Genomic DNA, 25,517 nt, shown 5'->3' with positions numbered 1-25,517 from the left:
ATTTCAGGAGCTTGGACTAGTGATCACCGGAACTGTGCCGGTTTTCAACTACACAGGCACAACCCCACAGTCGAAGGTATCCGCCGAATCTGTGTACGAACAGACAGACAGACATTCCAGCTAATTAGAAAATGTCCAAAATGTTGCAACTAACTTAAAGTTTGCCATATCTGCTGTCCAGTAGTCACATCTTAGTATTTCAGTATAGGTTTGAGAACAAGTGTGATCATCCCAACACCTTACTAGCTCACACAGCCCCAAAACATCAAACTCCCACCTCCATGCATCACTGTTTCTACTAACAATCAGTGTTTTCTTATAAAACCCGTGCCAGGCTTAACCGTTCACTGGTTGGACTTTAGAGCCAATTTGTGCATGCAGTGCACCATCTAAGGCAGAAATCCCCAGAGTTTTTAGCTTCGATCCCATAAAACAACATCAACAGAATCTGCATTTCTTGGTTATTTTTAATACAGCAAAATAGTTGTTTTTACCTTGTTTTTGCTGATGTTTTGATTAACACTGTAGTCTTCCTGCTTACCACTTAAACATTCTCCCTCTCCTGATAATAACTTTTTGCTTTCCATGACGTTGGATGTGCTACTGCTAGTTTACCCGTTTAACAATAGATCCACTAGGATAAATACAATAAAGTTTATCTCTCGCCAAATAGAATATTTACTAAGCAATCACAATGTAACCATAGACACATTGCTTGGTGTGTGTGTGTGTGTGTGTGTGTGTGTGTGTGTGTGTGTGTGTGTGTGTGTGTGTGTGTGTGTGTGTGTGTGTGTGTGTGTGTGTGTGTGTGTGTGCGTGCTCTGTCTTCTCGATCCCCAGTGAGTCGTGGTGGATGGCTGCTTATACTGAGCCAGGATCCTCTGGAGGTTTCTTCCTGTTAAAAGGGAGTTTTCCTCTCCACTGTCGCTATGTGCTTGCTTAGTATGAGGATTTCTGAGCTAGATGCAATTTGCTGGGTTCCTTATATAGGAAACATTATTTCTGATTGGCTTATTAAATTGACCTGAATTGGGATGTTTATTATGTGAAGTGCCTTGAGATGACTCTTGTCGTGATTTGGCGCTATATAAATAAACTTGAATTGAATTGAATTGAAATTTGAATTCCTCTGAGCTTTGCTGCTGTGATGGTGTTAGTCAAAAGGTCAGCAAAAACAAGGTATAAACAACTCTTTTGCTTTGTTACAAAAAGAACCAAGTTACGCAGTTAGATAAAACACACAGAATAAACGTACAAAAGATGACCTACAGAATCTGATGTTAATTACTGATTTTAAAAAGAAACAAAAAAAATATGCTTTTCTCTAAGTCATGGACTCCCAAACACTTCACCAGCGACAGTTGCCCTTGGGCACATCAACAGAAGCAAGGCTGCCACATTATCAGCACCACTGGTCCCTCAGGCCACCACCAGCTTATCTAAGTAGGTGAAATATCTTGCCCAAGAGCACACAGACTGACATGTGCCTGGGCTCAAACTGGCAACCTTCTGGTTACATGGCCAACTCCTAACACCTGAGCCACCAGCACTACCCATTAAGCATATTTTAATATTTATGCTGAGCAAATGTTATTAGCAGTGATTGTGAGGTCTTAACATCACACTTAACCCAGTGGGGTCCAGACTCCGACTTGAACCACTTCTTTTCAAAGGCGTCACTTTGGGAAGACCTGTTTAGATAGACAACACCATAGCTGACTTTATTCTAACAATTTTACTTCTTTTTGCAAATGACATTTTAAACACTAGTCCTTCAAGATGAACATGTAGCGCATAATTCCAGAAATTTCAGTTTTTTGGGGTTGTTGTTTATTTTTTCATACATACATGTTAATTCGTTTAGATCATTAATTCAGTCCTGGTTCTTGAGTGACGCTCTGGTTGTTTTTCCTGCTTGAACACACCTGATTAGATAATTTGGAGGATAACAAGCCTGTGCAGAACTTGTGGACACATTAAACCCACTATTCAACCACTAATATACACGTAAATGTAATATTTTACATTATTGTCCCAGCCTGTTTACTTTGGGGTTCTCTGGTCGGCTTTTGGCTGTATGTCTGACATGTTGACCTTGAAAAAAGTCTGTGGTTTTGTTGAGATGCCAAAATGTTTACCAGATCAAAACAAAGAAACAAAAAAAAAAAAAAAAGAATTTCAACATCAGTATTCTCAAGTGTTGTCTCACCCATTGCTTTCATCCTCTTCTTTCTTGTGGCTTTTTGTCTACATCCTCTGCTGATGCAGAGGACCCCCAAAGCCCTCCACAAAAAGAGAATCCAGAATGTCTCACAGCAGAAATCAGAAAAGAGATCAGTCCTGCAGAACAGAGTGAGAAACGAGCCGGTAGCTAAGTGCTTCAAGATGAGTTCACATGTCCACCTCAAAGGACTCAGGGCTACCTCCAGGGTGACTGCGAGAGAGCCTGGAAATGCCTCTTCAGTGACTCATTGCAGCACATGAAGCTTTTGGGAATGAAACTGTCCAGATTTCTATTGTCAACATTTGCTTGAGATCCTTCAGAATACACAGAGGGACTTGACTCATCCAGGAAGAACTCGTAAGGCTTTGCACAGCTGACATGCTTCTCTGTTTTTCCTGTTCTTTTCTCTTAGAAGCCAAAAAACCAGCTCATTTTGGGGGTTATGGCTGTAGATGTCTCCCTGGAGGACATTAAGAGACTGACCCCTCGGTTTACAGTAAATAAACATGCATTGCTGTAGTAGATGCTACAGTTTCACTTTAGCTTTCTATCTGTTTCAAACTGATGATCAGCACACATTTCTTTTTATTTATTTATTTTTTTAGTTTGGACCAAATGGCTACTACTTTGCTATTGACCCAAATGGATATGTGTTGCTCCATCCAAATCTTCAGCCACTGGTGAGCGATGATCACACCAAAATATGCAAACATTTCCGATTTTTCAGTCAGTCAGAACAGGGGTGGAGAGTGAATCTCCACTTTAGTTAATACGCGTGTGAGAATAAACAGTTTATATCAGATTTGTTGTGTATAAATCTGTTTTGTGTTAGAAACATGACATGTTAGGAGGTGAACCTTTTGTGTTATTGTTGTTTGGTTAATGTTGTCCCTCATTGCACTTGAGTCCAAAGCTTGTCTGAGTCACCACACCGGCTGAGTTTGTGTTGTTTGGCAGGCTTCAAAATATTTTAGTTTTGTTCGTCTAGTTGTAGGAAGATGTTTGTTGGCCTGGTGAAATATTTCTCGCTGACCTTAGCGATTAGAGCACATTATTCGAATAAGTTACTGACAACTGAGGGTTAACAACATGGTGGTTATTAAATAGTTCCCTCTTGTATCCCACAAAGTAGCAGAATATTGATAAAGGATTAGTCTATAAATGATGATTCATTCCACTGAAAACCAAATACTTGTGTTGATTCTTACACAGACGGCCAGATTTGACGAACCTGTTACGCTCGACTTTCTGGACGCAGAGCTTGAGAACGAGATCAAAGTGGAGGTTTGAAACGTTCTACTTTAAATAATTACAAAAGCTCGAACCAAAAATTAAAAGCATGATTTATTTATTTATTTGTTGTTTTTCAACAGATGAGAAGAAAAATGATTGATGGTGAAAGGGGAAGTTACACAATATCAACACTAGTGAAATCTCAAGATGAGGTGATGTCGTTCATGATGATGATGATGATGATGATGATGCTCAAGTCTATGATTTTATACTGACATTGCTATCCTCCTTAAAGCGTTACATTGACCAAGGTCAGAGGACGTACACCTTTACACCGGTGAAGGATACAGACTACAGGTATATTCCTTTTATTGGTGGCTTAATAACGTCTGAATTACCGTATTTTCACGACCATAGGGCACACCGTGTTAAAGGGCGCAGCTTCAGTTAGGGGTGTCTTTTTGGTATTTAACACATACAAAAGGCGCACCAGGTTATAGGGCGCAGGCGATGGAAAGATGGCGGAGTTTCATAAAACGAAAGCACCAAGACGGACCTCCTTGAAAATGTTCAATGTTCATTTCTTGTGCGAGCGTTACTGCTCTCAGATGAATGGTGATGGTAGAGACGCTTCTCCCAGCTGCCCTCTGCTCGTTAACCCATTGCTCGAGGCGGTCTTCCAGCTCAGGCCCGCGGAAACACAGCTGCATCTTCTTTACTTGTCAGAGTTCGTTTTCCAACTTGCTCCACTTGCGAACCATGGACTCATTAATGCTGAATTCTCTCGCCGCTTCTCTGTTCCCGTGTTTCTCCGCGTAGCTGATCGCTTGCAGTTTAAACTGTGCTTCATAGGCGTGTCTCTTATCAAGTGCCATTCTCAGGGTTGTCAGAACAATGTTCAGCATACCGCTCATACCTGCGCTTTTGAACTATTCGGGGTCTGTCTTCTCTCACGTCAGCACGTTCACGCGACGCCCCTTGTCTTCTACTACGTTCACATCTCACAGCAGCACAATAGGCGCACCGCACCATAGGGCGCGGCGTACATTTTGGAGAAAATTTAAGACTTTTAGGTGCGCCTTATGGTCATGAAAATACGGTACTCATTTGCTCTTGATTTTCAGGATAGTAAAAAGAAATAAACAATAAATGGTGTTCGCACAGCAGTTTTTTCTGCTTCATTGTTCATCTCACAAAAAGAGGGCAGGCGTGTCAGGAAATGTTGGCTCTTCCAGTGATGTGTCAGAACTTGCTCTACAACAATAATTATGAAATGTGGTGACATCTTTCTGTATTTTCATGCAGAATCAAGCAATTATCAACCAAACCTTCGGTTCTTTGTTTAACCAGATCCCCTAACCAATGAAGACTTTATCTTCGTCACTTTTGTGTGTTACACGCTCTTTAGAAAGGTACAATTGGATGTTAAGTGCAAAGTGTTTAGACCTGCTGAGACAGTTGGATACGCTCTGGTCTAATCACAACTCACCAAGCAGGCAACCCAATTCAGTATTAGTCATGCTTCAGCCCTTATCTTAATAATCATAATAACCTCTTGATAAGAAATAAATGATGTCATCATTTTAAACAAACTCTTATTACTTGAAGGTAATTAAGCCCAGTAGGTACAAACATTTTTTTGTTTTGGGGTTTGGAAAAGTACATAGTGAATGTAATGTAGGTATTTTTAAACCTGTTGCATGCAGAGAGTGTCTTCTCAGTTCATTTTGTAGAAAAATTCCAGATGTTCAGCACTGACACATTTCACAAACTACTGCATTAAACTTTTTTCCAGACTGAGTGTGGTCTAAAGATATATGTTGAGATGTTTTTGGTGCATTGACTTAATGGAACATGCATCTGTTTTGCTGAAAATGGGTTTTTCCTGTTTATCCTCTTTCAGCTTGGCTCTGGTCCTTCCAGAGTACAGCATGCATTACATTCGTGCGAAAATCGATGACACAATCACTCAGGCAAAATGTAAGTGCAGTTCTCCATCCATTCTTGGCTATTCCCATTTGTCTACAGATCTGTGCAAAACGTTGAAACCAACCTCTAATTTCTTCACTATTTGTTTCTAAAGAGCCTGTTTTTTTTTCTTGGAAATGTCAGGTGCAGGAACTAGACAGGAAATTATCTGAAAAGATGCCAAAACTGTGGAAATCTCTAGAGAACTTGAAGAAATTATAACCAAGATCACAATAATAGACTACTAGAAAGTCTGGCTCATTGGAAGCATATTATGAAGAAATATTGTACTTTTACATCAGCCTTCATACATTTGTCTTAACCAAAACGCATTCTTAGATGAGATCCTGTTAAACCTTTTCCACATAGAAAAGATAATTATAGAGCTGAGTTCTGTACTCTGTGTGCTCGTCCCAAAGTGGATATTTATAAGCTCAAGCTCAGCTCTATTAGCTGATATACGGTGAAGCGCAATGTCTCTTGTTGCATCTGGCTGTTCTCTTTAGTAAAAAGAAACTTCACAGCTTTTCTCACATTTTTTCAATGTGGTGTTTGATTAATGCAAGGAGCACCAGTCTCTGGTTGGATTCTATAAAGTTTGCAGCAAGAAAACCTTCCAAGAATTACCTGAGAGCTCTAACTCAAACTGATCATGCTTTTTCAGGGTGACTTGAAAAACTTTGAGATGCTGTTGTGGACAAATCTAACAAACTAAAAAAAAAAACTTTAAAACTAACATTATTTGGATGACGGCGTGCATTCCATAACTATTGTTTAATGATTATTTTCCAACTTTCGAGCAGTCTAGATATTTATGGAAATCCATTTCTTTCTCTCTGATTGGAAAAAAAATTTGGTTATTATCTGATAATTCTGAGCATTATTTAATCAGAGTGGCGGGATTGGGCTTCCATAACATTTTACTTATGTGGGCTTATTTTTTTTCTTCATTCCAAGTTGACTTTTACCTGCATATGTAGATTCATATAATAATGTCTTCTTTGGATCTCACATGGATATTTGACCCTGCACAATCGTTTCCACTACACCATTGTACTTTGTATTGCAGCAGTTTGTTTTTTCTCTAAGTTTGCAGCCATAACAAGCCTGTTTTTTATATCTTTTTTTGATATTTAGTTAGAAAACATTCATTTTGTTCACCTACATTGCACTTGATTTCCTTCATATATTTTAGGATTTTTAAACAAGCTTCCTGTACTCAGATGTAGGTCACTTAATAATCACTTGTCTCTCGAATTTAAACCATCCATCCATTTTCGGCCACTTATCTAGGGTTGGGTCGCGAGGGTAGGAGCCTAAACATGGAGGCCCATTCTTCCCTCTCCACAACCATTTGGGCAAGCTCCTCCAGGGGAATCCCAAGGCATTCCCTGGCCAGACAACAAACATAGTTCCTCCAGCGTGTCCTGGGTCTTCCTTTAAGTCTTCTCCCGGTTGGACTTGCCTGGAAAACCTCACCAGGAGGCATCCTAAATAGAGGCCCGAGCCACCTCAACTGGCTCCTCTCGATGTGGAGGAGCAGCGGGTCTGCCATGAGCCCCTGAGCTTCTCACCCTATCTCCAAGGGAGAGCCCAGCCACCCAGCGGAGAAAACTCTTTTTAGCCGCTTTTATCTGTGATCTCATTCTTTCGGTCACTACCCAAAGCTCATGACCATAGCTGAGGGTAAGAACGTAGATCGACCGGTAAATCGAGAGCTTTGCCTTCCGGCTCAGCTCTCTCTTCACCACGACAAGCCGGTCCAACGCCCACATCACTGCAGACCCAGCACCGATCCGCCTGTCAGTCTTCTGCTTCATCTTTTCCTCACATGTGAACAAGACCACGAGATACTTAAACTCCTCCACTGGGGCAGGACCTCGTCCCTGACCTGGAGAAGGCATTCTACCCTTTTCCAACTCAAGACCGTGGTCTTGGATTTAGAGGAGCTGATGCTCATCCCAGCTGCTTGAGAATAAAAATTCTCAATTCAGTTTAGTTAGCCAAAAATATAAATAATAGTTTATTCCATTTGTGTTAGAATAAAATATTATGTGACTATTGGCTTTTTGGGTGTTGCTTCCCTTTATCCACTGTCTTCAAATGTATTGCAACCTCTGCAACGCATTATTGCTGTCGACCAAAAACCATGGATCTCCAAAAGTTGACCTTTCGGGACACCAAAAGTCTTTCTTTTTTAACATTTTTATTCAAAGGTCATCCATAAAACCGCTGACAAATGTAAAAGATAAAAAATGGTGATGATTTCCTGGCAAACTTTCTTTTCCTCATAAACTCTGTCTCCTTTTCACTCTCACATCAGACACTGGATGTAGCGTCACTCTTGTGTGGCCTTCCAGACTTTATTTGTTTGTTTTTCCTTCATTAGTGCCTTCTGATTAGTAATGACAATTTTGTTGAGATGAATCAAGCCGATGTTTGCTTTCAGAGGCGCTTCTTCGCATGCAAAGCGTCTCCCTGCACGCCGCAGACGATGTGTGTGTGTGTGTGTGTTTGTCTGTATGTATCAACACCCCCCCACCTGCTCCAACTGTTTGAACGGGCCTCAGATGTGGTTTTGGCACAAGCCCACTGCAGCAGGAAGAACAGAGGAACAGGATGTTTGCATTATTGAAAGGTGAAGCCATAAAGGAGAAAGCCGTGTCTGTACTCGACGCTTAAATTGGCGTGTCTTTGTTTTTCTTTGCTTTTCTCCTTTGAGTTTTACAACCTTGTTTAATAACTCCTAATGAAATACAGGACTCCTTTTATTTTACAAAGCAAGCTTCACTTCTTTTGTCTGTCCCTCTGTGTGCTTTGTCATCAGTTTCACCTAACCCGTGGGCGTCGAACCAAAAACCTCCTAAACTTGAAAACCCGTCGAATCCCAATTCCCTCTTCTATTCGTCAAGCATTTGCTGAAACTTCCTGATTTCATTGTTTCTGTGTGACTGTGATCAGGGTTCTGCTTTTGTGTGAATGTTGCATGAAGAGAGAATGATCTCTCTTGTCACACCCCGTATCTCCCTACTTTTCATCATCACTAACGAGATCTGGTGAATTATTAAGGAGTGATCCAGAATCAAAGGACGATTCTAGACCACCGAGGAGGACGAAGAGCAGCCGTGTCGTCGTGGGAAAATCTCCTCTGTAGTGTTTATTGAATGTTCTTAGGAGAACAGACCCTAAAGATGTAAGCTGCGGTCATCATTTTAACTTAAAGCTGCTAGAGGAGTTTACTGAGATTTTCTATCATCAAAAGGATGCTAATGCTGCTTCTGAAACCCGTATGACCACAATCTGTGTTCCCCATCAGCACCGTCTACATCCAGAGTTCCAACCCTCTTATTCACAATGCAATATTTCTATTCAGAACTCGTTCTGTGAATAAAATATTGTCACCTTTGACCTCTGTGGTTTTACCCTGTCCCTTTTCCCCCCCCTGTACTTTCTTTTCCATCTCGTCTTTACCTCCCTGGGGGATTGTTGTTCGCCTTCACTCCTCTGGGATTATTTCCACTTCAGGGCAAACTGGCAAGTATTTATTTTTCTTCACTTTCATCTCTCTCCTCCTGTCAAAGTCTCCTCAGTCGTCGACACAATGCTTCAGACCAACATCTTTTCTGGTCATTCTTAATTAAACCTTGTATTTGAATGATTTACTCTGTTCCTGTTCTGCAGTAGCTGCTATCTGAGAAAGGTCAAATGATGTATTATATTATCTACTTCTGTCTTTTTGCTAGTTAATGTTCCCCGGCATTACTTCAAGCATAAGCAGGATAACATTAAATGTATGCTTTCATTAGGATTAGGGTTCCAATGCAGACAGCTGAGTATGGTAGTCCTGTGGTCCAGCTGTGGGCAACAAAACACAACAAAAATGCAACAAAGTCATAAAAAACAAATTTTTTGTATAACTCTTGAGGAGAAAACAAAACTTTTCTTAAATCACAAAAAACACAAACAGAAAACATTGTATATAACAAAGTAGCAAATGGTAAGAAGTTAACCCCAAACTGCAACGCTTCACAAAACAAAGCATTCTAAAAACAAAACCAAATGAGAGCCCAATATTTCTAAAGAAATTGCATGAAAACAATCATGAAAGAGTACAACGTATCAAAGTTTAACAAAAAGCTCTTTTCTGAAAAGCCACTTTAAAAAATAAAGTTCACGAAATCAATCTGACTCATTTTGCACCTTTGGGCCACCATAGTCAGGAGTTAAACCAGTTTTTGACCACAGCCATCCTTCCCTAAAGCTGCACTGTTACTTATTCAGCACAATGGGGCATCATCTGCATACCATCTGACTTATTCAGTTATCTAATATGCTCTCACTGAATTCTGTTTATCAGTTTCTGAGAGCCTGATGGCAGATAAGTTCGATGAGTATGGATACACATTCATCGCACCAAGGTAGGGACAGATGAGACTTTTCCAAATGGTCTTAGAAACCTGTCTTTAACCACATTCATGGATATATTTGTTCTTCCCACAGATTGTACTGCAATGACTTAAAGCCACTGGACAAGAACACAAACAACACAGAGTTCCTGATGGAGCTTAATAATTACATTGACATTAAGACACCAAATGATCCAAATTGTAAGTATATCTTTTCATATATATATATATATATATATATATATATATATATATATATATATATATATATATATATATATATATACTGCTGTTCTGTCTAGAATGAATCTTTTTTTTGAAGGTGTTTGAATGTTAAACTGAATAAATCCCAGCCATCTGGCTTTAAGTATCAAGGTGTGCATTGAACATTTAATGGAAGGGTGCCAACCTGTTTCCAGAGGTCGGTCTGTCCGGTGAAATACAGGTCTGGTCAGATGCTTTGGTGTGCATGACCAGGCAAAGCTTTGTAATGTGGAACCCCTGTGTTCGTGTTCCCCATTTGATGCTAACTCCAAAGCTCCAACCATCACACGGCTGGCTGCACATGTGTGAGGCACGTCAGCTTAGATGTGACACACACACACATGCCGTTCACCAGTAATATGCTTTGCACACCCCTCATGTAGCCGCTCGACCTCGTCCAATTACTGTGTGTTTGTGAGAAAGAGCAGGACACGTCCACTCATGAGCGTGAGTAGAGCAATAAAACACAAATCAGGGGCCAAGTGGACCTTCTCTCTGACATCTGACCAATGCATTAACATTACCGTTTCTTGCATTGATATGAATCTCTTTGTGTGTGTGTGTGTGTGTGTGTGTGTGTGTGTGTGTGTGTGTGTGTGTGTGTGTGTGTCAGCACACTGTCCCTTGGCATTTATAAAAGAGCTCTTTTATTGCGTTCCATTGTTTTAATTTGATGGTTTGCATTTAAGGACTCACTTCAAACGACTCAACATGATCAGTCTAATAAAACTTTTCACCCGGTTGAAATATTACTTTCACTGTTATTAGCTGCTAGTTTAATGGAGTCCACAGAGGACCAGGAGGAGGAGAGGGAGGGCATTAGTGGCGCGAGCATCGTTACAAGCTTCACGTGGTTAAGCCACTGCAGTGGCGAAGAAGTACATTAGGAATTCCTGGGCTGCTTTCAATAAAGGATCCCTAATGAAAACCACAACACAGGGTTAGACGGTGCAGTTGGAGAGGACTAAAGTGTTACACCAGCTGTTTTTTCTCATGTGTGTGGCTTGTCATAAAGATTGGAGGAGGTGGTGGTGGTGGTGCACCGACGAACCCTCGACGTTTATGGACTGAAACGAGTCGTCTGAGGGTTCAAAGAGGCGGGCATGGCCAGGAAAAGGGCAACAGCTTTTAACGCCCGTTGTGTTTGTCATGTGGTTGTGTCGGATGTCTGTGAAAGTATTTTTTACACCTGTAACACCTCACCACCACCACCACACTGGGCAAAAGTTGCCTCCTTTTTTTTATAAATTGTTTTTAGCTTTTAACAAAAACCTGCTTAATAACTACTTGTCACCGGTTTTACAGTTTCCGATTGTTCGCCAGAGTCGCTCAAATTTTGTTTGAAAGTTAACTTTCAAGTCATGTTTTGTCTTGTAGGTAATAGGGACCTGGTGAACCGACTGCTTTTGGATGCTGGCATCACCTCAGACCTGATCAAGATCTGGAAGGGAAATGAGTTGCAGTAAGTGAAGCAACCATATTTGGTGTGTGGCAGTCCATGTGGTCCAAGTGTTTCACCATCACCAGTAAATGTCAAGCATTCATGAAGCGCATTCCAGAGTTTTGTTACAGCGTGATTTATGGCTGTATTTTATCTGCCTGTCAGGCATGGTGTTGTGGCCAGATTTGTTGCCACTGATGGAGGAATCACACGCGTCTTCCCCAAAAGGTATTTATCATGATGAAATGAGTATTTGATGTCAATAGAGCTGTAGCATTTCAACAGTTTTCCCTCCTGAATCAAAATATTACTCTTTACTTCCATTATCTACTCTTCAAGAATCGTCGTTGTCATCTTCCTCCGCTTATCCGGGTCGCGGGGGCAGCATCCCAACTAGGGAGCTCCAGACCGTCCTCTCCCCGGCCACCTCCACCAGCTCCTCCGACAGGACCCCAAGGCGTTCCCAGACCAGATTGGAGATGTAACCTCTCCAACATGTCCTGGGTCGACCGGGGGGCCTCCTGCCAGCAGGACATGCCCAAAACACCTCCCCAGGGAGGCGTCCAGGAGGCATCCTGACCAGATGACCATTCTGACCAGATGTCCAAACCATCTAGAATCCTCTAGATTATATAATCCGTCCATCCATGTTTCTGTACTTATCCGGGTTCGAATCGTGGGGACCCGAAAAGGTTGGCTTGCTAACTCCAGGTCGGGGGGAGAGGTCCTACCTCAAGTGGAGGAGTTTAAGTATCTCTGGGTCTTGTTCACGAGTGAGGGTAGGAGGGATCGGGAGATCGACAGGCGGATTGGTTCAGCGTCTGCAGTGATGCGGACGCTGAGCCGATCTGTCGTGGTGAAGAGGGAGCTGAGCCAGAAAGCCAGGCTCTCGATTTACCGGTCGATCTACGACCCAATCCTCACCTATGGTCATGAGCTTTGGGTAATGACCGAAAGAACGAGATCGCGGATACAAGCGGCCGAAATGAGTTTCCTCCGTAGGGTGGCCGGGCTCAGCCTTAGAGATAGGGTGAGGAGCTCGGACATTCGGGAGGGATTCAGAGTAGAACCGCTGCTCCTCCGGATCGAAAGGAGTCAGTTGAGGTGGTTTGGGCATCTGGTCAGGATGCCTCCTGGACGCCTCCCTGGGGAGGTGTTTCGGGCATGTCCTGCCAGCAGGAGGCCCCCGGGTTGACCCAGGACACGTTGGAGAGGTTACATCTCCAATCTGGTCCGGGAACGCCTTGGGATCCTGCTGGAGGAGCTGATGTTGAAGGCTGGGGAGAGGACGGTCTGGAGCTCCCTAGTTGGGATGCTGCCCCCGCAACCCGGACACGGATAAGCGGAGGAAGACGACGACGACGACGAATCGTGGGCAGCAGCGTAAGCAAAAGGCTCAGACTTCCCTCCCTCCAGCCACTCGGGCCAGCTCCTCTGGGGGATATTGTTTATAATTTTATGTAAAGTATTAGAAAATCATAGGAGAAAAGTATTTTTCTTTTTTTTATTCTAATTAAACAAGAAAAGTTTAGACTTTCCTAAAAGTAAATTTGGAAACGAACGCCAAACTCTAAATGTGATTCCTGTTCGAGTTTCTGTGAGGACAAGGACTTTGGCCTTGTCTTGCAGACATATTAGCAAATGATTCTCCCAAGTGTAATGTAAAATGCCTGGTAGTATTTCTTGCCTGTTGCTTAGATGTGAAAGTTCAACAAGTCATTTTATTATTTTTTAGTTCATTTTTGTATTTCTTGGTCCTTGTGAAGGGCCTCGAAATTGCTTCCTCATTTTCTATGTTCTGGTAATAGGTTCAAAATGTGCATACAACATAAATATACAGTGTGAGGTTTGAACATGTTTTCCTCATCAGCCTTTTCAATTACTTAAAAAAATGTGTTTACATGGGGTTCATTTACATAAATATAAAAAACTGCAAGTTCTTTTAAAAATTAGTAAATTCAATTTTAAAGAGAAAATGTGTAGTTTTTACTGTTGATCTCTGGAAACATACATCAAAATGAATTAAATGATTATGTTGTTGAAAAATATTGGCTGCTTCGTTACATAACCATAAAAATCTGGTCTAAAATACATGGGAGCAGGTCTAAATCTCTGGGCGATGCCATATTAGATGCCATGTTTCCTTCTACGGGAGCTTGTGAGGACAAAACACATTTACTGATTTATAACAAATGGTTACGAAACTTTCTGCATTCGTAAATGTTGTTACACATGTACCTTTTCGCTCGTTGCCAGTGATGAAAGGGAGTCTGATGTGCTTGTCATTTTGCTGGAGGTTGTGCTCCCAGGGCTTTTTGCCCCTAATGGCCATCCGTTGGTCAGGTCTCACTCGAACACAAAAGTACAGTTTGATTGCAGTGATGTAGATAGTAACTGCCCCCATCGTCCGGAAAAATACACACGTCACTTAAAAAATGTGACGAGCTCGCGTAATTTTCATAAAAACGTTAAGTGCAATCTTGACATATTGCAAATAGCTGAGACTTTTATTTCAAAATATTATCAACAGATGGTGCAGTAATTAAATGTAAATTATGAACTTAAGAGATCAGACGGAAAACTGGAGTGATCCTAGGGATCTTGGGGCGATAAAAGGGTTGAGGGGGTCTTACTGTGCACCAAACTGTGATTCCTTCTTGTATTTAACAGCGCTGGGCTGGACTGGAATGAAGAAGCAGAAACATACGAATCAAGTTTCTACAAGCGAAGTTTGGACAACGACCTGTACATTTTTACACCAGCACCAAACAATGGTAACCCAGAGGAAAAAAGAGCATGTATTTTGGGGTATTTTCAATTATTTTAAGAGAAATGTGTGTGTGTCTTACATGTGCAGAAAGTGATGGGATCCTTGTGAGTAGAGCAGTGAACCTGGACATTAAAGGCATCACACTCAAACCAGCTGGTAAGGACTCTGATACCTTGATTATGGTATTTAGAACATCTTTAGGCATCGGAAAATGACCTAAATGCAACTAAATCACCTCAAATATTCATTAAAACGCATCAGGTTTCAAGAAAAATAAAAGTATTAAAAGTGAGTTGTCGTAAAAGTTGTCAAATGAAGATTCGGTAGGTGAAAGGATCAACGGGTATTAGGTATTGAACATTAATTGGTCAGATAATGGAACAGGCATCAGGATTAATCATTAGGCCAAAAGGCATCCAAGTAGCAGGGAAATGAAAAAGTATTAGATATAAGAGCAAAGGCTGTCAGGACAAAAAAGGACCACGTATCAGAAAAGATTTATCCAAAGGAAGGGCATGAGGTCCTTAGGTTGTCAAAATAAAAGGCATCGAGTTTCAGGAAAAAGCAAAATGATCAAATGTAAAGAAAAAATGTAGAAGGATGACTGATTGTGTTGTGAAGTGCCTTGGGGTGTTGGAGAACCGTAAAGCGTAGGGCACACCGGAGACAGACGCACCACACCCGCATCGTCATTTTAAATAGAAGCTATTATCCTTAATGAGAGTGGCTTCACGGAGAGCGCCGCGCCACGTCCCAGAAGCGCCGCGCTGAGGCGCTGAAGACAGGCGCCAGTTCTATTTCAACATTGTGGAGTTCCTCCAACAGACATTACGGCATGGAGCGGCTTTACGGCTCAAACCCAACCTCAGTACTGACACGTTTAAAGTACTATTGATCTTAAAATATTCAAATAGATAGCGTACTTACCCATTTTATTAGAGTCTCTCAAAACACGACTGCAAGTCTGATCATGTAAAAACTAAAGAGTCCGTTTTCACTTCCTGTTCTTAATTCCCGCGTGATGTTGTGACTATTGCGCGACTTTTCATGAAGCGCTCAGCAGCACGGCGTGTCCTGTGTGACCACTTCTCAAAACCACAGAGCTTCCGCGGCGCGATGTGTCTGTCTCCGGTGTGCCCCAGGCTCAAGAAGGCATTATACAAATACAAGCCTATATTTTTTAACAGATATCTGATATACAGATCTAAATTTTAATTTCTGTTACCAATACATTCAGAGTCCCTCCCTCATAAAAAAGAAAAATGCAATATTTTTAGGTAACTAGCATCACATATCTCCTATCATTCATACTTAAACTGTGCAAAATATCACAACTACTTCAATTTAAGTTAGTCTAGTTGTGCTACATAAAACCAACATGCTGGTGAAGGTTCTCAGTCATCCGGGGCATGGTTGTCCAAAGGGTTTATATGAAGGCAACTGGACTTCTTTGGTTTTTTGAATACATTTGGCTTCTCATCCAAGGAGCTTTGTCAATTCTGACTGGAATATGGGAGGGTCAAGCTTATAAACTGAAGCTGTCTATTGATGTTTCTTAATGAGCAGAAACTACATATGAGTACCCCTCATCCCTGTCCACGAGGAGTCATTGATGTCATTAAGATCTATTGTGTTAGAATGGATGTTTTGATTAGACGCTGACCCCAGTCAGTGACTCGATGCAATTTGCTGGGTTCTTATATAGGAAACTTTTTACTGATTAGCTTATTGAACTGAGCTGTATTGGAATTAGCGATGGGTACTGACTTCAGTACTTTTTAAGCTACCGACCGAATTCCAAAGTACAGACTGAGCACCGATTCACGTCATTTGAAACGGTGCCTCGTTTCGGTACCCGTCCTTTGTAACGAGAACTTGCCTAGACAGCTGCGCATGCGCAAGAGCGTTATGTCGTCGGTCGCTGCGAGCCAGTTGTAAACAGAGCAGCATGGTAGAAAGAACGCACGCTAAAGCTTGGGTCCACTTCACTAAATGTGATGGGGAACTGGGTGATGATGAAACCAGCGACAACGATCTAAGTGAGACATACTCATCTTAATCTGCTCCGGTAGGTAAATAAAATGTTTAAGATAACGTTAGCTTGATATGTTAGCTTCCGTTTCGCTAATGGTGCGTTCGCTTTCTCCTCGGAACTCCGAATTTCCCACTAGAAGAACATGAACACGCTCTAAAGTTTGACTTCACTTCAATAAATGCGACGGGTGATTGGGTGAAGATGGAACCAGTGACAACGATCTAAGTGTGAGGCATCATCGTTTTAATCTGCTCCAGCAGCTAAATAAACTGTTTAACATAACGTTAGCTTGATATGTTAGCTTCCATTGCCACCATTGTTATCAGCTAATGGTGCGTTCGCTTTCTCCTCGGAAATTCTAACTTCCCAGTAGGAAAAATCAAAAGAAAAAGGACAGCAAAAGGAATGAAGATACACAGTAAATTTAGTTCACAGTAAAGATGTTTGCTTCAGTTTAATTATCAGATTATAAAACTACAAGGACAATGTTAAAATACAAACAGTTGTATGTTATTTGTCATGATATTTATCAAATATGGTTATATATTGAGAAAAATATTTATTTCATTATAAAAGAGAATTAAAATATTAAACATTCAAAAGTATCGAAAATTGGTACCGTTAAGTACCGGTATCGATTCCTAGGTACCGGGAATTAGTACAGAATCGATTCAAATGTCAAAGGTACCCATCCCTAATTGGAATGCTTAATTTTTGAAGTTCATTGAGATGACTTTTGTCGTGATTTGCTGCTATATAAATAAAATGAATGAAACTGGATTGAATATGTTTATGTTTATTTATTTGGCAGACGCTTTTATCCAAAGTGACTTACAATTTATAACCTATAGGGCATGTTGTGATCTGTGGGGGAAACGGGAGTTTCTGGCGGAAACCCACACATGCATGGGGAGAACACGCAACTCCACGCAGGAAGGCCGCAGCCGAGTTTCGAACCTGCAACCTTCGTGCTGCGAGACAACTGTGCTAACAACTGCGCCACCATGCAGGCGGGTGTGACCAAGATCGAAACTGTTTTCGAATTAGATTGAGAGCTGCATTGTAGATGGTGGCAAGCTGCCTTTACTCCTCTCTCCAACCATCTGCGTAGAATTTGTACAATGTCATCTTCGACGCTGTGTCCCTGGTCCTTCAGGCATAAGTGGACTGCAGAGTTTTGATCTGAAGAGGTCAGTTCCAGTCAGAATAGACAAAGCTCCCTGGATGAGATGCAAAATGTCCAGTAGTCATCATTTGAACCCTTTGGAAACAAAAACAACTCAAAAACTAAACCTCTAAATTTGTGTTGTTCCCAATATTAATATTCTAATATTAAATTGTATTGCCTTAATCGCCCAATAATATCAAACATCCCTAAGAAGAAAGTCAACAGACAAAAAGGCATCAAAATCCCTATCTCTCTGACCTGCTTACTCCATATGTACCCACGCGCACGTTGAGGTCGTCTGACCTTTTGCTGCTGTGTACGCCCCGGATGCGATACAAATCTCGGGGTGAACGAGCATTTGTGCATGCTGCCCCAAAGCTGTGGAACTCGTTGCCCATTGGAGCTCGGCAGGCTCCGTCACTGGCGGTTTAAAGACCCACTTTTACAATTTGGCTTTTAGACAGTGACTCATTTTAGTGTTTTATTGTGTTATTGTTTTAATGTGTTCTTAGTATTCATCATGTTTTATCTGCTTTTGACTGATATTGTTATCAATTCAAATCATCAAATCAACTTTTCTTATATAGCACTTTTCATACAAAAAATTGCAACTCAAAGTGCTTCACAGATTTAAATGGCCCCATAGATCCCATATTCTCATCCGGGCCCCCCTCCCCAAGTATAAAACAATTGACAATTAGGTTTGGTTTATGCTTGACGCATTTACTTTCCGCTTGGTGATGCAGCTCGCGGATGGAACACGCTTCACAACTTGTGGCGTTTATGGTTCATGCGGCTTGTCTCTGCTGTGAGCCAATATTCTCCCAAACTGTAGGGGGCAGCATGGAGCTCTACGGCATGCATCCAACACTACACCATAGTAGATGTAAAAATTACTGTTGTTTACAACACGGCATTTCAGCATTTTTAACAGCGTCCTCGTCTTTTCCGACAGTGCGAGCTATTTCTCTCCAAGAATTATTAACGACATGTTGATCACGGTGATCTCTGAGAGCTGAATCATACAAATGTCTGTATTTACGAACCTCTGCCATACTAGTTCTTGCCAGTCCGCCATGTTTTTCTGCGTCCGACTGTCAGCGTGGTTAGAACATTTCCTAGGTGCGCGGTGCGGAAAGTTTGGGCCGTGTGGAGGCGCGGTGGAGGGGTGTGGTTGTTAAAATGACGCAATTTTGCCGCACGGAGCCGTGCGAACCTTGCGCACGCTTCAAGCATAAACCAAGCTTTATTACACTTCCCCTCCTGCAACCAATTTCCAAGGTGAATGTACACACACACACGCACACACACACACACACACACACACACACACACACTCACACACACACACACACGTGAACAACAGAGTAAACAATAGGCTGAGTTCTGGTGGGTCAGGTAATGGACGACACATCATCAGCGGAGCCATCTGCCTCGACAGCAACAGATCCGCGGCAGCAGCCAAGACACCGGTTCATCTTCACTTTATCTTCTGTTTTAGTTTCTCAGAATGGTCACGTTTTGTTTTAGCCTGTGCTGCACTTTGGGCAGCTCACATGCTGCGTTTTAAACGTGCTATATAAATAAACTATGGTATGGTGTGGTAAAAATTAAAAAGGGGATCAAGTATAAAAGGAGAGAAAGCTGTCAGACGAGAGAACTTCAGGAATCAGCAAAAAGGTCGTCGGTCTTCTCCCCATTGTGTCCTTTTTGTCTGTTGCTTTTTCATGTACTGTCTGACGTCTGAGGACCTTTCGTCTGAATTCCAAAGACTCTTCTGAGAGACACAAGGATGTCCTAAAAAGGACGCCGTACCTGCCGCCTACAAATAAATTTACTCTTGACCCTGCAACCTTTATACCTCATAGTTTCTATCACTCTAAACACTGTCACAGCCTCTTGTTTAATAACCACCACTCCCTGTTATTCCTGATTCTTCTCATCTCTCAGTCTCACACACACAAACCACACATCAGCTTGTCTCGTTGCCTCTGATCTTTGGCCAAGTGAAGAGTTCAGAGTGTAGAGTTGATGCCGAGGCTTTTTTTTTTCTCCCCCCAGTGGTCGGCGTTAAGCTGGACGTCGAGGCGTGGATGGAGAACTTAATCAAAGTTGCGTACAAGCAGAATGTGAGTAGATTTTATCAGCGCAAATCAGTACAGCTTCAAATCATAACTTCTGGTGATCGCTCTTCTTTTTTTTTTTTTAAGTGCAAGGATGAGATCTGCGGCTGCATGAGAAACGACATGGTCAGACGTTTGAACATTTAGAATGTTTCATTTTTTTATTTGATCTGGATGAAATTTGTACAAAGAGCAACAGTCTAATCTGTGTGTGTGTGTGTGTGTGTGTGTGTGTGTGTGTGTGTGTGTGTGTGTGTGTGTGTGTGTGTGTGTGTGTGTGTGTGTGTGTGTGTGTGTGTGTGTAATTGTAGAACATAGACTGTGTCTTTCTGGATGATGGTGGTTTCCTGGTGATGTCCAATCAAGATGATTACAATAAGAAGGTGGGCCTTTCCATTTAGCTTTAGAATCTATTTTAGTAAAGGTGTGGGACACTGAAAACCCCTTTTTTTAATTATTATTTCTGATTATAATCCAACACAGTTTTTCATGCTGGCTGAACATGAAAATAGTCTCCTACACCTATCTCCTGCATTAGCTTCTGACAAAAAATAGACTGTGAAGTTGCAGGGTTAGAAAAACCTGATAGATCTACGTCACACTTTCACCTAACATTCATGGACTCACCCATCTTTGATGAGGAAGGCTGTCGTTGATTTAGCATCCTGGAAACAGCAGAGAACGTGTCAACAAGCAGAAGCTAAAAGTTAGCATTAGCAACTCCGCCACACAGCAGAAGTCCTTCAGACTTGTGTTATTTGTGGAGATTAAACATCAACATCGCAGAGCAAACAGTCAGTGGTAGAGTCGTGGTGCCATTATCCAATCAGAGGAGAGATGTCCAAATATCAAGAAATAAGATGTCTGAAGCTACAGTCTCCTCTGGGTGACTTGCACTTCTTGAAACAGGTGCATCTGAGCTTTTTTTTACCCCCAAGTACGACTTACAAGGCATTGATTTCCTCTATAGACCACTGCAAATGTGTTGATTAAACAAGTGATGCACATCTTTATCTCGGTACTTGGCCTGCTATTAAATTGTCACCTGCATGGAGACTGATGCATACTTATGTTCCTCTTTTTTTTTCTAATGCAAAACCGCATCAGTGTAATTATCCTTCCATTTGTAAGAAGTCAACAAAGTAAGCATTCATACTGTGCAGAAGCAATGCACAAGGAAGCTAATTTGTAGCATGTGGCTTCTCACTTTTTAAAGCTGCCCAGCTATAAAGTGATACTCGCAAGGGAGTGATGTGTTCTGTCACCTAAGAATGTTTTACATGCATTTATGAAACCAACTTCAACCTTCCTCAGCAGAGCTGCGCAGTCCCACACATCATAAACACGAACCAAAGATGTTGTGCTCAGTGACTCTACAATTGTTGCTTATTTTTAATCAGCAAAATCCAGCTGTAAAACTTCATTTAGCCTCATTTTGCCATTTACAACACAAACAAAATTTCCACTAATGAAGCCTCTTAAATGTAATTTGACCCATCATTTCCTATTTCCTTCACACACAGACCCAAACAGAGAAGGCCTCCACCCCCCCTCTTATTGTCTTATGCTAAACGCTAACAGAGGGGCCCTGATGTCATCTGAGTAAATGTTTTTTCATGCAGCTCCGACCCTCTGCTAATCAGGCCTGGGTTCGTGTTGAATAAATCAGTCTCCCTCTGATGTTTGACAGGAGCACTAAAACCCAGCAACCTTGTTTGTAAAAGACTGCACGCCCTCAATCATATTTCCAACAGGAGCAACGTTTCTCTCCAGCTTTATGGCTTTCTCTGCCCTTCCTTTTTCATTCTCAGAAGAGAAAACCTCAGGGAGTCTGAAGCCAGCAGAGCTGTGACTGTTAATTCATTATTTGCATTGCTGCACTGGGAAACAGGAGAAGGCTCTCGTTACCTTATGGATTGGAAGATTTATATATCGTTTGGCTAGTGGGAGGAGTGAGTATGTGGAGGGCCGCTTGTTAACAATGGCCTTACAAAGTGGAAGGAAAATGATAGTTTGCATTTCCTAAAGCGCTCACACATGCATTTGAGAACATGTGCAACAAGAAACCTACTGTATATGAGTACTCCCTCCTGGATGTGCAAGTATTTAAACACTTCCACAGTCATGTCACACCTTTGGACAAACCACATCGTCGAAGCAGAAAGCTGTGGCTAACTGATGGAAGGTTTCAATTGCGTTATGCTGAAGTCGGTCTGTCCTTATTTTGCTTCCGTAAAATCGCTGTTTGCTTTGAGTTAAAACTCAGTGTTTAAGCACTTTGTATGACTAAAGAAAAAGTGCAATTTGACGTTTTTATTGCTCAAATTAAGGGTTCGGGAGTAGCTCAGTCAGGTTTCTATGAAGCTGTGAGGTCAGGCACATTCTGGTGCATTTAGCCTCCAGGCCCCGAGCCTGCATTCACAGTTTTCACGTCTGGTTTTTCTGTTTGGAGTCACATTTCTGTTTTTAAAAATCAAACTCATGAACCCTGCTGCAAAAAATCTTCTCCTTTTCTTTTCCTGATTTTAGATCGGGAAATTCTTTGGCACCATCAACCCCAGCCTCATGAGAACCATGGTCAACGTGTCGCTCTTCACCTCCATAAGCACCTACGACTACCAGTCGCTGTGTGACCCCAAGGAGAAAGTCAAGTCGGCTGCAGGCCTGCGATCCATCTACGTGGTGAGTTACACAAGCCAGAGACCATACACACAAACACACACATTCACACTTTTCCATACCCGTGTCTATAATTTTACTCATTCTTGCGTGAAAAGAGAGATGAATGAGACGAACGTGGAGCCATTTGTACTTGTACCTGCAAGCGTTCACACTTCAGAGAGCCGTAAATCACGACGAAGCAGATGAGATGGGAGGCAGAGGGGATGGCGAAAATGTGTGAGAGTGGGAGTTGTTTTTACAGTAACAAGATTAGGTGGTCTAATGTGCTTGAGAAACACGCTAAGCAATGTCAAAGGAAGTGCTGCTTTTCATCACTTACAGAACGAACAAATGAGGGTAAAATGCTGCAGATTGTCTGCTGAGATTATGCTGACAGAGTTAAATCTCTCCAGACATCTAACACCAAATGGTATAAATCTGGCACCTACAAGCAAGATAAAAGTGTGTACAACACCCCCCCACCACCAAAAGACAGTCAGAACCGTCTAATCCCCCAAACTGATCGTGTACATCACGTTTGACTGACCAAAGTGGGATGAAAGATGCCGGCGTTATCTGATCAAAGACCCCGACAACAGCCACTGATGCCTCTAACACGGTTAGTTAGCGCTCCTAGATGACTCAACGCAGCGTCAGCCGAAGAGCAGGGGTACGCCGCCGCTTCTCCAAAACAAGGCCCTCGCATGCTAACCATAATCAAAGCAACATGTCAGGCGTGTAATTCAAACCCCGCGCCACTTTTTGTTTTCTCACCAGCTCTTTGCTTACATATTTAGTCTTGTGTCTGTTTTAGAGGATAGTGTTTTAACTTTTCCTTGCAGAAATGAGGAGAAGAAAATATCTCTTCCAGGGTCTGTCGCTGTTTCTGCCTGGAGAAGCTGGACATTGTGCAAAGGACAATACAGGATGCAGCTGTATATTTGTCCATTTCTGGCATTTATTTTAACATTTTATGCCTTTTTTTTTTTTTTTTTGCAGCCGTCGATAGCAGATATTCTGAATGTAGGATGGTGGGCCACAGCTGCAGCCTGGTGAGTCAGTTTATTATTTAATTATTTATTCGTTTGTTTATCTAGCTAAATGTTGAGGAACGAATTTCAACATTTAGAAGCCGGCATTGTGAATTCTTCAGCCCGTTTTGTAATGAAAAGCAGGCTGAGGACTCGGCCTTACTGTACAGCATCTGTTTAATGGATAAATCGATCCCGAGACAGTTGAGATTCCACAAAATCTTCAGCTGATTTATGCTTGGTCTCACTGTCCTGATGTCATCACCAGCTTTTATTACAATAAAAGTGGATTAAAAGGCCACAGGCAGTGTGGTTGTATCCACCGAATCGAAGCTCACATAATTGTGTTTTTAATTAATACAAGACCCAGCTCAGACTTGGAGGAGGGAGGGTTCGTTCCAGATTTCTATCATCTCTGGTATTTCTCTTTGGCTTTAGGTCAATCGTGCAACAGCTGCTGGTCAGCATCACGTTCCCCAATTTTCTGGATGCGGGTGAGAAATCAGCAATTTAATATCTAAATTGATGTTTTGTGCAACTGTTTGTTTTGTACAGTTTTGGTTAAGCTCAAGCCTCGTGGTGCAGGACAGCTTTAAAACGCTCCTAGGGTCAGTCGATCCCTCCTCTTTTGTCAAATTCAGATGTCACACATGTGGACCAGACCTCTGTTTGGTGCGGTGTGTTTTTCTGTATTTTCTAAAGACACAAATGAGGTATTAGAGCACACAGATCACCAACAGCTTGAATCCGAAGCCAAATGACAGGCCTGACTTGTGATGAAGATGTTCCCTTTTAAACTCAAACCTTTTCCGCCATGTGGATGCACTTTTGGTTCTTTTATAACATTGTTTTCAAAAGTCTGGCCTTGAGATTTCTGTTGCCCCTCCAATTGAATTTGACAGCTGAATTCATCATGTGGACAAAGTGTCATTCTTTCCAGAAGATGTTCGTGTTTCTTTAAGGAATGTTTTGTGCAATGTGATTAAAACGTTTTAATCTGCCATGACTAAATTAAATGAAATTTTATATGAATGTTACCATATTTATTTATAATTATCCCCTAACATGATTATTTTTATTTCAATTATGCTTGTTTTTTTATTGCTCAACAAATACTTTCTGAAAGAACAACGAGCAACAAGATCTGTTTAAATGGTAAATGGCCTGTATTTGGTATAGCGCCTTCTAGAGTCCTGGAACCCCCCAAGGCGCTTTACAACACAATCAGTCATTCACCCATTCACACACACATTCACACACTGGTGGGGATGAGCTACAATGTAGCCACAGCTGCCCTGGGGCGCACTGACAGAGGCGAGGCTGCCGAGCACTGGCGCCACCGGTCCCTCCGACCACCACCAGCAGGCAACGTGGGTTAAGTGTCTTGCCCAAGGACACAACGACAGCGACAGACTGAGCGGGTCTCGAACCTGCGACCTTCCGATTGCGAGGCGAGCACTTAACTCCTGTGCCACCGTCGCCCCATATATCCTGAAAGGGTTGGATTTATTCTAGTGACCATATAGTCTGATTCTTATAACAGCATAACTAAAGGGATGAATCCCCCATACTTCACACTGGAGGCATTGGCGGCGAGGAACGGCAGCAGAGCGGTTTGCATGAGCTTCGCTGCACACCAGAGTCTCAGCCTTGGAGAGGCTTCTCTGTCGTGCTCCTCACTGGACTCGCGAGATCACAAAATCCTTCGAGACTTCCGCCGTCCTCCTCGCTTGACTCAAGACATCAGAAGATCCCTCGAGACTTCAAAGATCGCGCTTTGTTTATGCAATCTGCCATTAAACGAAAAAGAAGGAAATCACGTTTGATATCGCTGTTTGATGTCGTACGTGATGTTGTTCCTCAAAATTTCAAAGATTAAACCCATGAAAACACACCGTTGCACTTTTCAAAAGATGCTGGGAGTTAATAGGCTGTTAGGTCATGTATAGATGTAATGTACATAGATATGAAATGGCATCGCTGCAATAGACTTTTATTTTGAAAATTACCGGACGTTTTACACTTAAACCTTGTGTGATTACCTGTCTAGCTCTTGTTAGCAGCAGAAATTGACGTGTCCCAGAAGCAGCGTGTGGCAAAAGTAGAACCCGATCCTATCTTCAGCGGCACGGAGTGCCGCGTCTGGGATACACCTGAATATTGCTGCAAGGCGGCTGGTTTGAATCCCCTCCA

At 42.0% G+C, this 25,517-nt stretch overlaps 1 protein-coding gene across 1 annotated transcript in view; it reads left to right on the top strand.

The window, feature by feature from the left end:
* cacna2d1a (calcium channel, voltage-dependent, alpha 2/delta subunit 1a) overlaps nt 1-25,517 on the top strand; it is a 122,114-nt gene that overhangs the window by 87,935 nt on the left and 8,662 nt on the right. Inside the window, exons 16-34 of the mRNA XM_070548726.1 lie at nt 8-76; nt 2,637-2,720; nt 2,830-2,904; nt 3,437-3,508; nt 3,598-3,669; nt 3,753-3,814; nt 5,361-5,437; nt 9,783-9,843; nt 9,926-10,032; nt 11,473-11,557; nt 11,702-11,764; nt 14,207-14,310; nt 14,394-14,462; nt 19,571-19,638; nt 19,720-19,758; nt 19,944-20,015; nt 22,162-22,314; nt 23,293-23,345; nt 23,763-23,818. Coding sequence (XP_070404827.1) covers nt 8-76; nt 2,637-2,720; nt 2,830-2,904; nt 3,437-3,508; nt 3,598-3,669; nt 3,753-3,814; nt 5,361-5,437; nt 9,783-9,843; nt 9,926-10,032; nt 11,473-11,557; nt 11,702-11,764; nt 14,207-14,310; nt 14,394-14,462; nt 19,571-19,638; nt 19,720-19,758; nt 19,944-20,015; nt 22,162-22,314; nt 23,293-23,345; nt 23,763-23,818 — 1,441 coding nt within the window. The remainder of the gene's footprint in view (nt 1-7; nt 77-2,636; nt 2,721-2,829; nt 2,905-3,436; nt 3,509-3,597; nt 3,670-3,752; nt 3,815-5,360; nt 5,438-9,782; nt 9,844-9,925; nt 10,033-11,472; nt 11,558-11,701; nt 11,765-14,206; nt 14,311-14,393; nt 14,463-19,570; nt 19,639-19,719; nt 19,759-19,943; nt 20,016-22,161; nt 22,315-23,292; nt 23,346-23,762; nt 23,819-25,517) is intronic.

This window comes from Nothobranchius furzeri, chromosome 1 (assembly GCF_043380555.1).
Source record: "Nothobranchius furzeri strain GRZ-AD chromosome 1, NfurGRZ-RIMD1, whole genome shotgun sequence".
In the NCBI taxonomy this organism is placed as follows: domain Eukaryota; kingdom Metazoa; phylum Chordata; class Actinopteri; order Cyprinodontiformes; family Nothobranchiidae; genus Nothobranchius; species Nothobranchius furzeri.
This window is presented reverse-complemented; position numbering and strand designations above follow the sequence as displayed.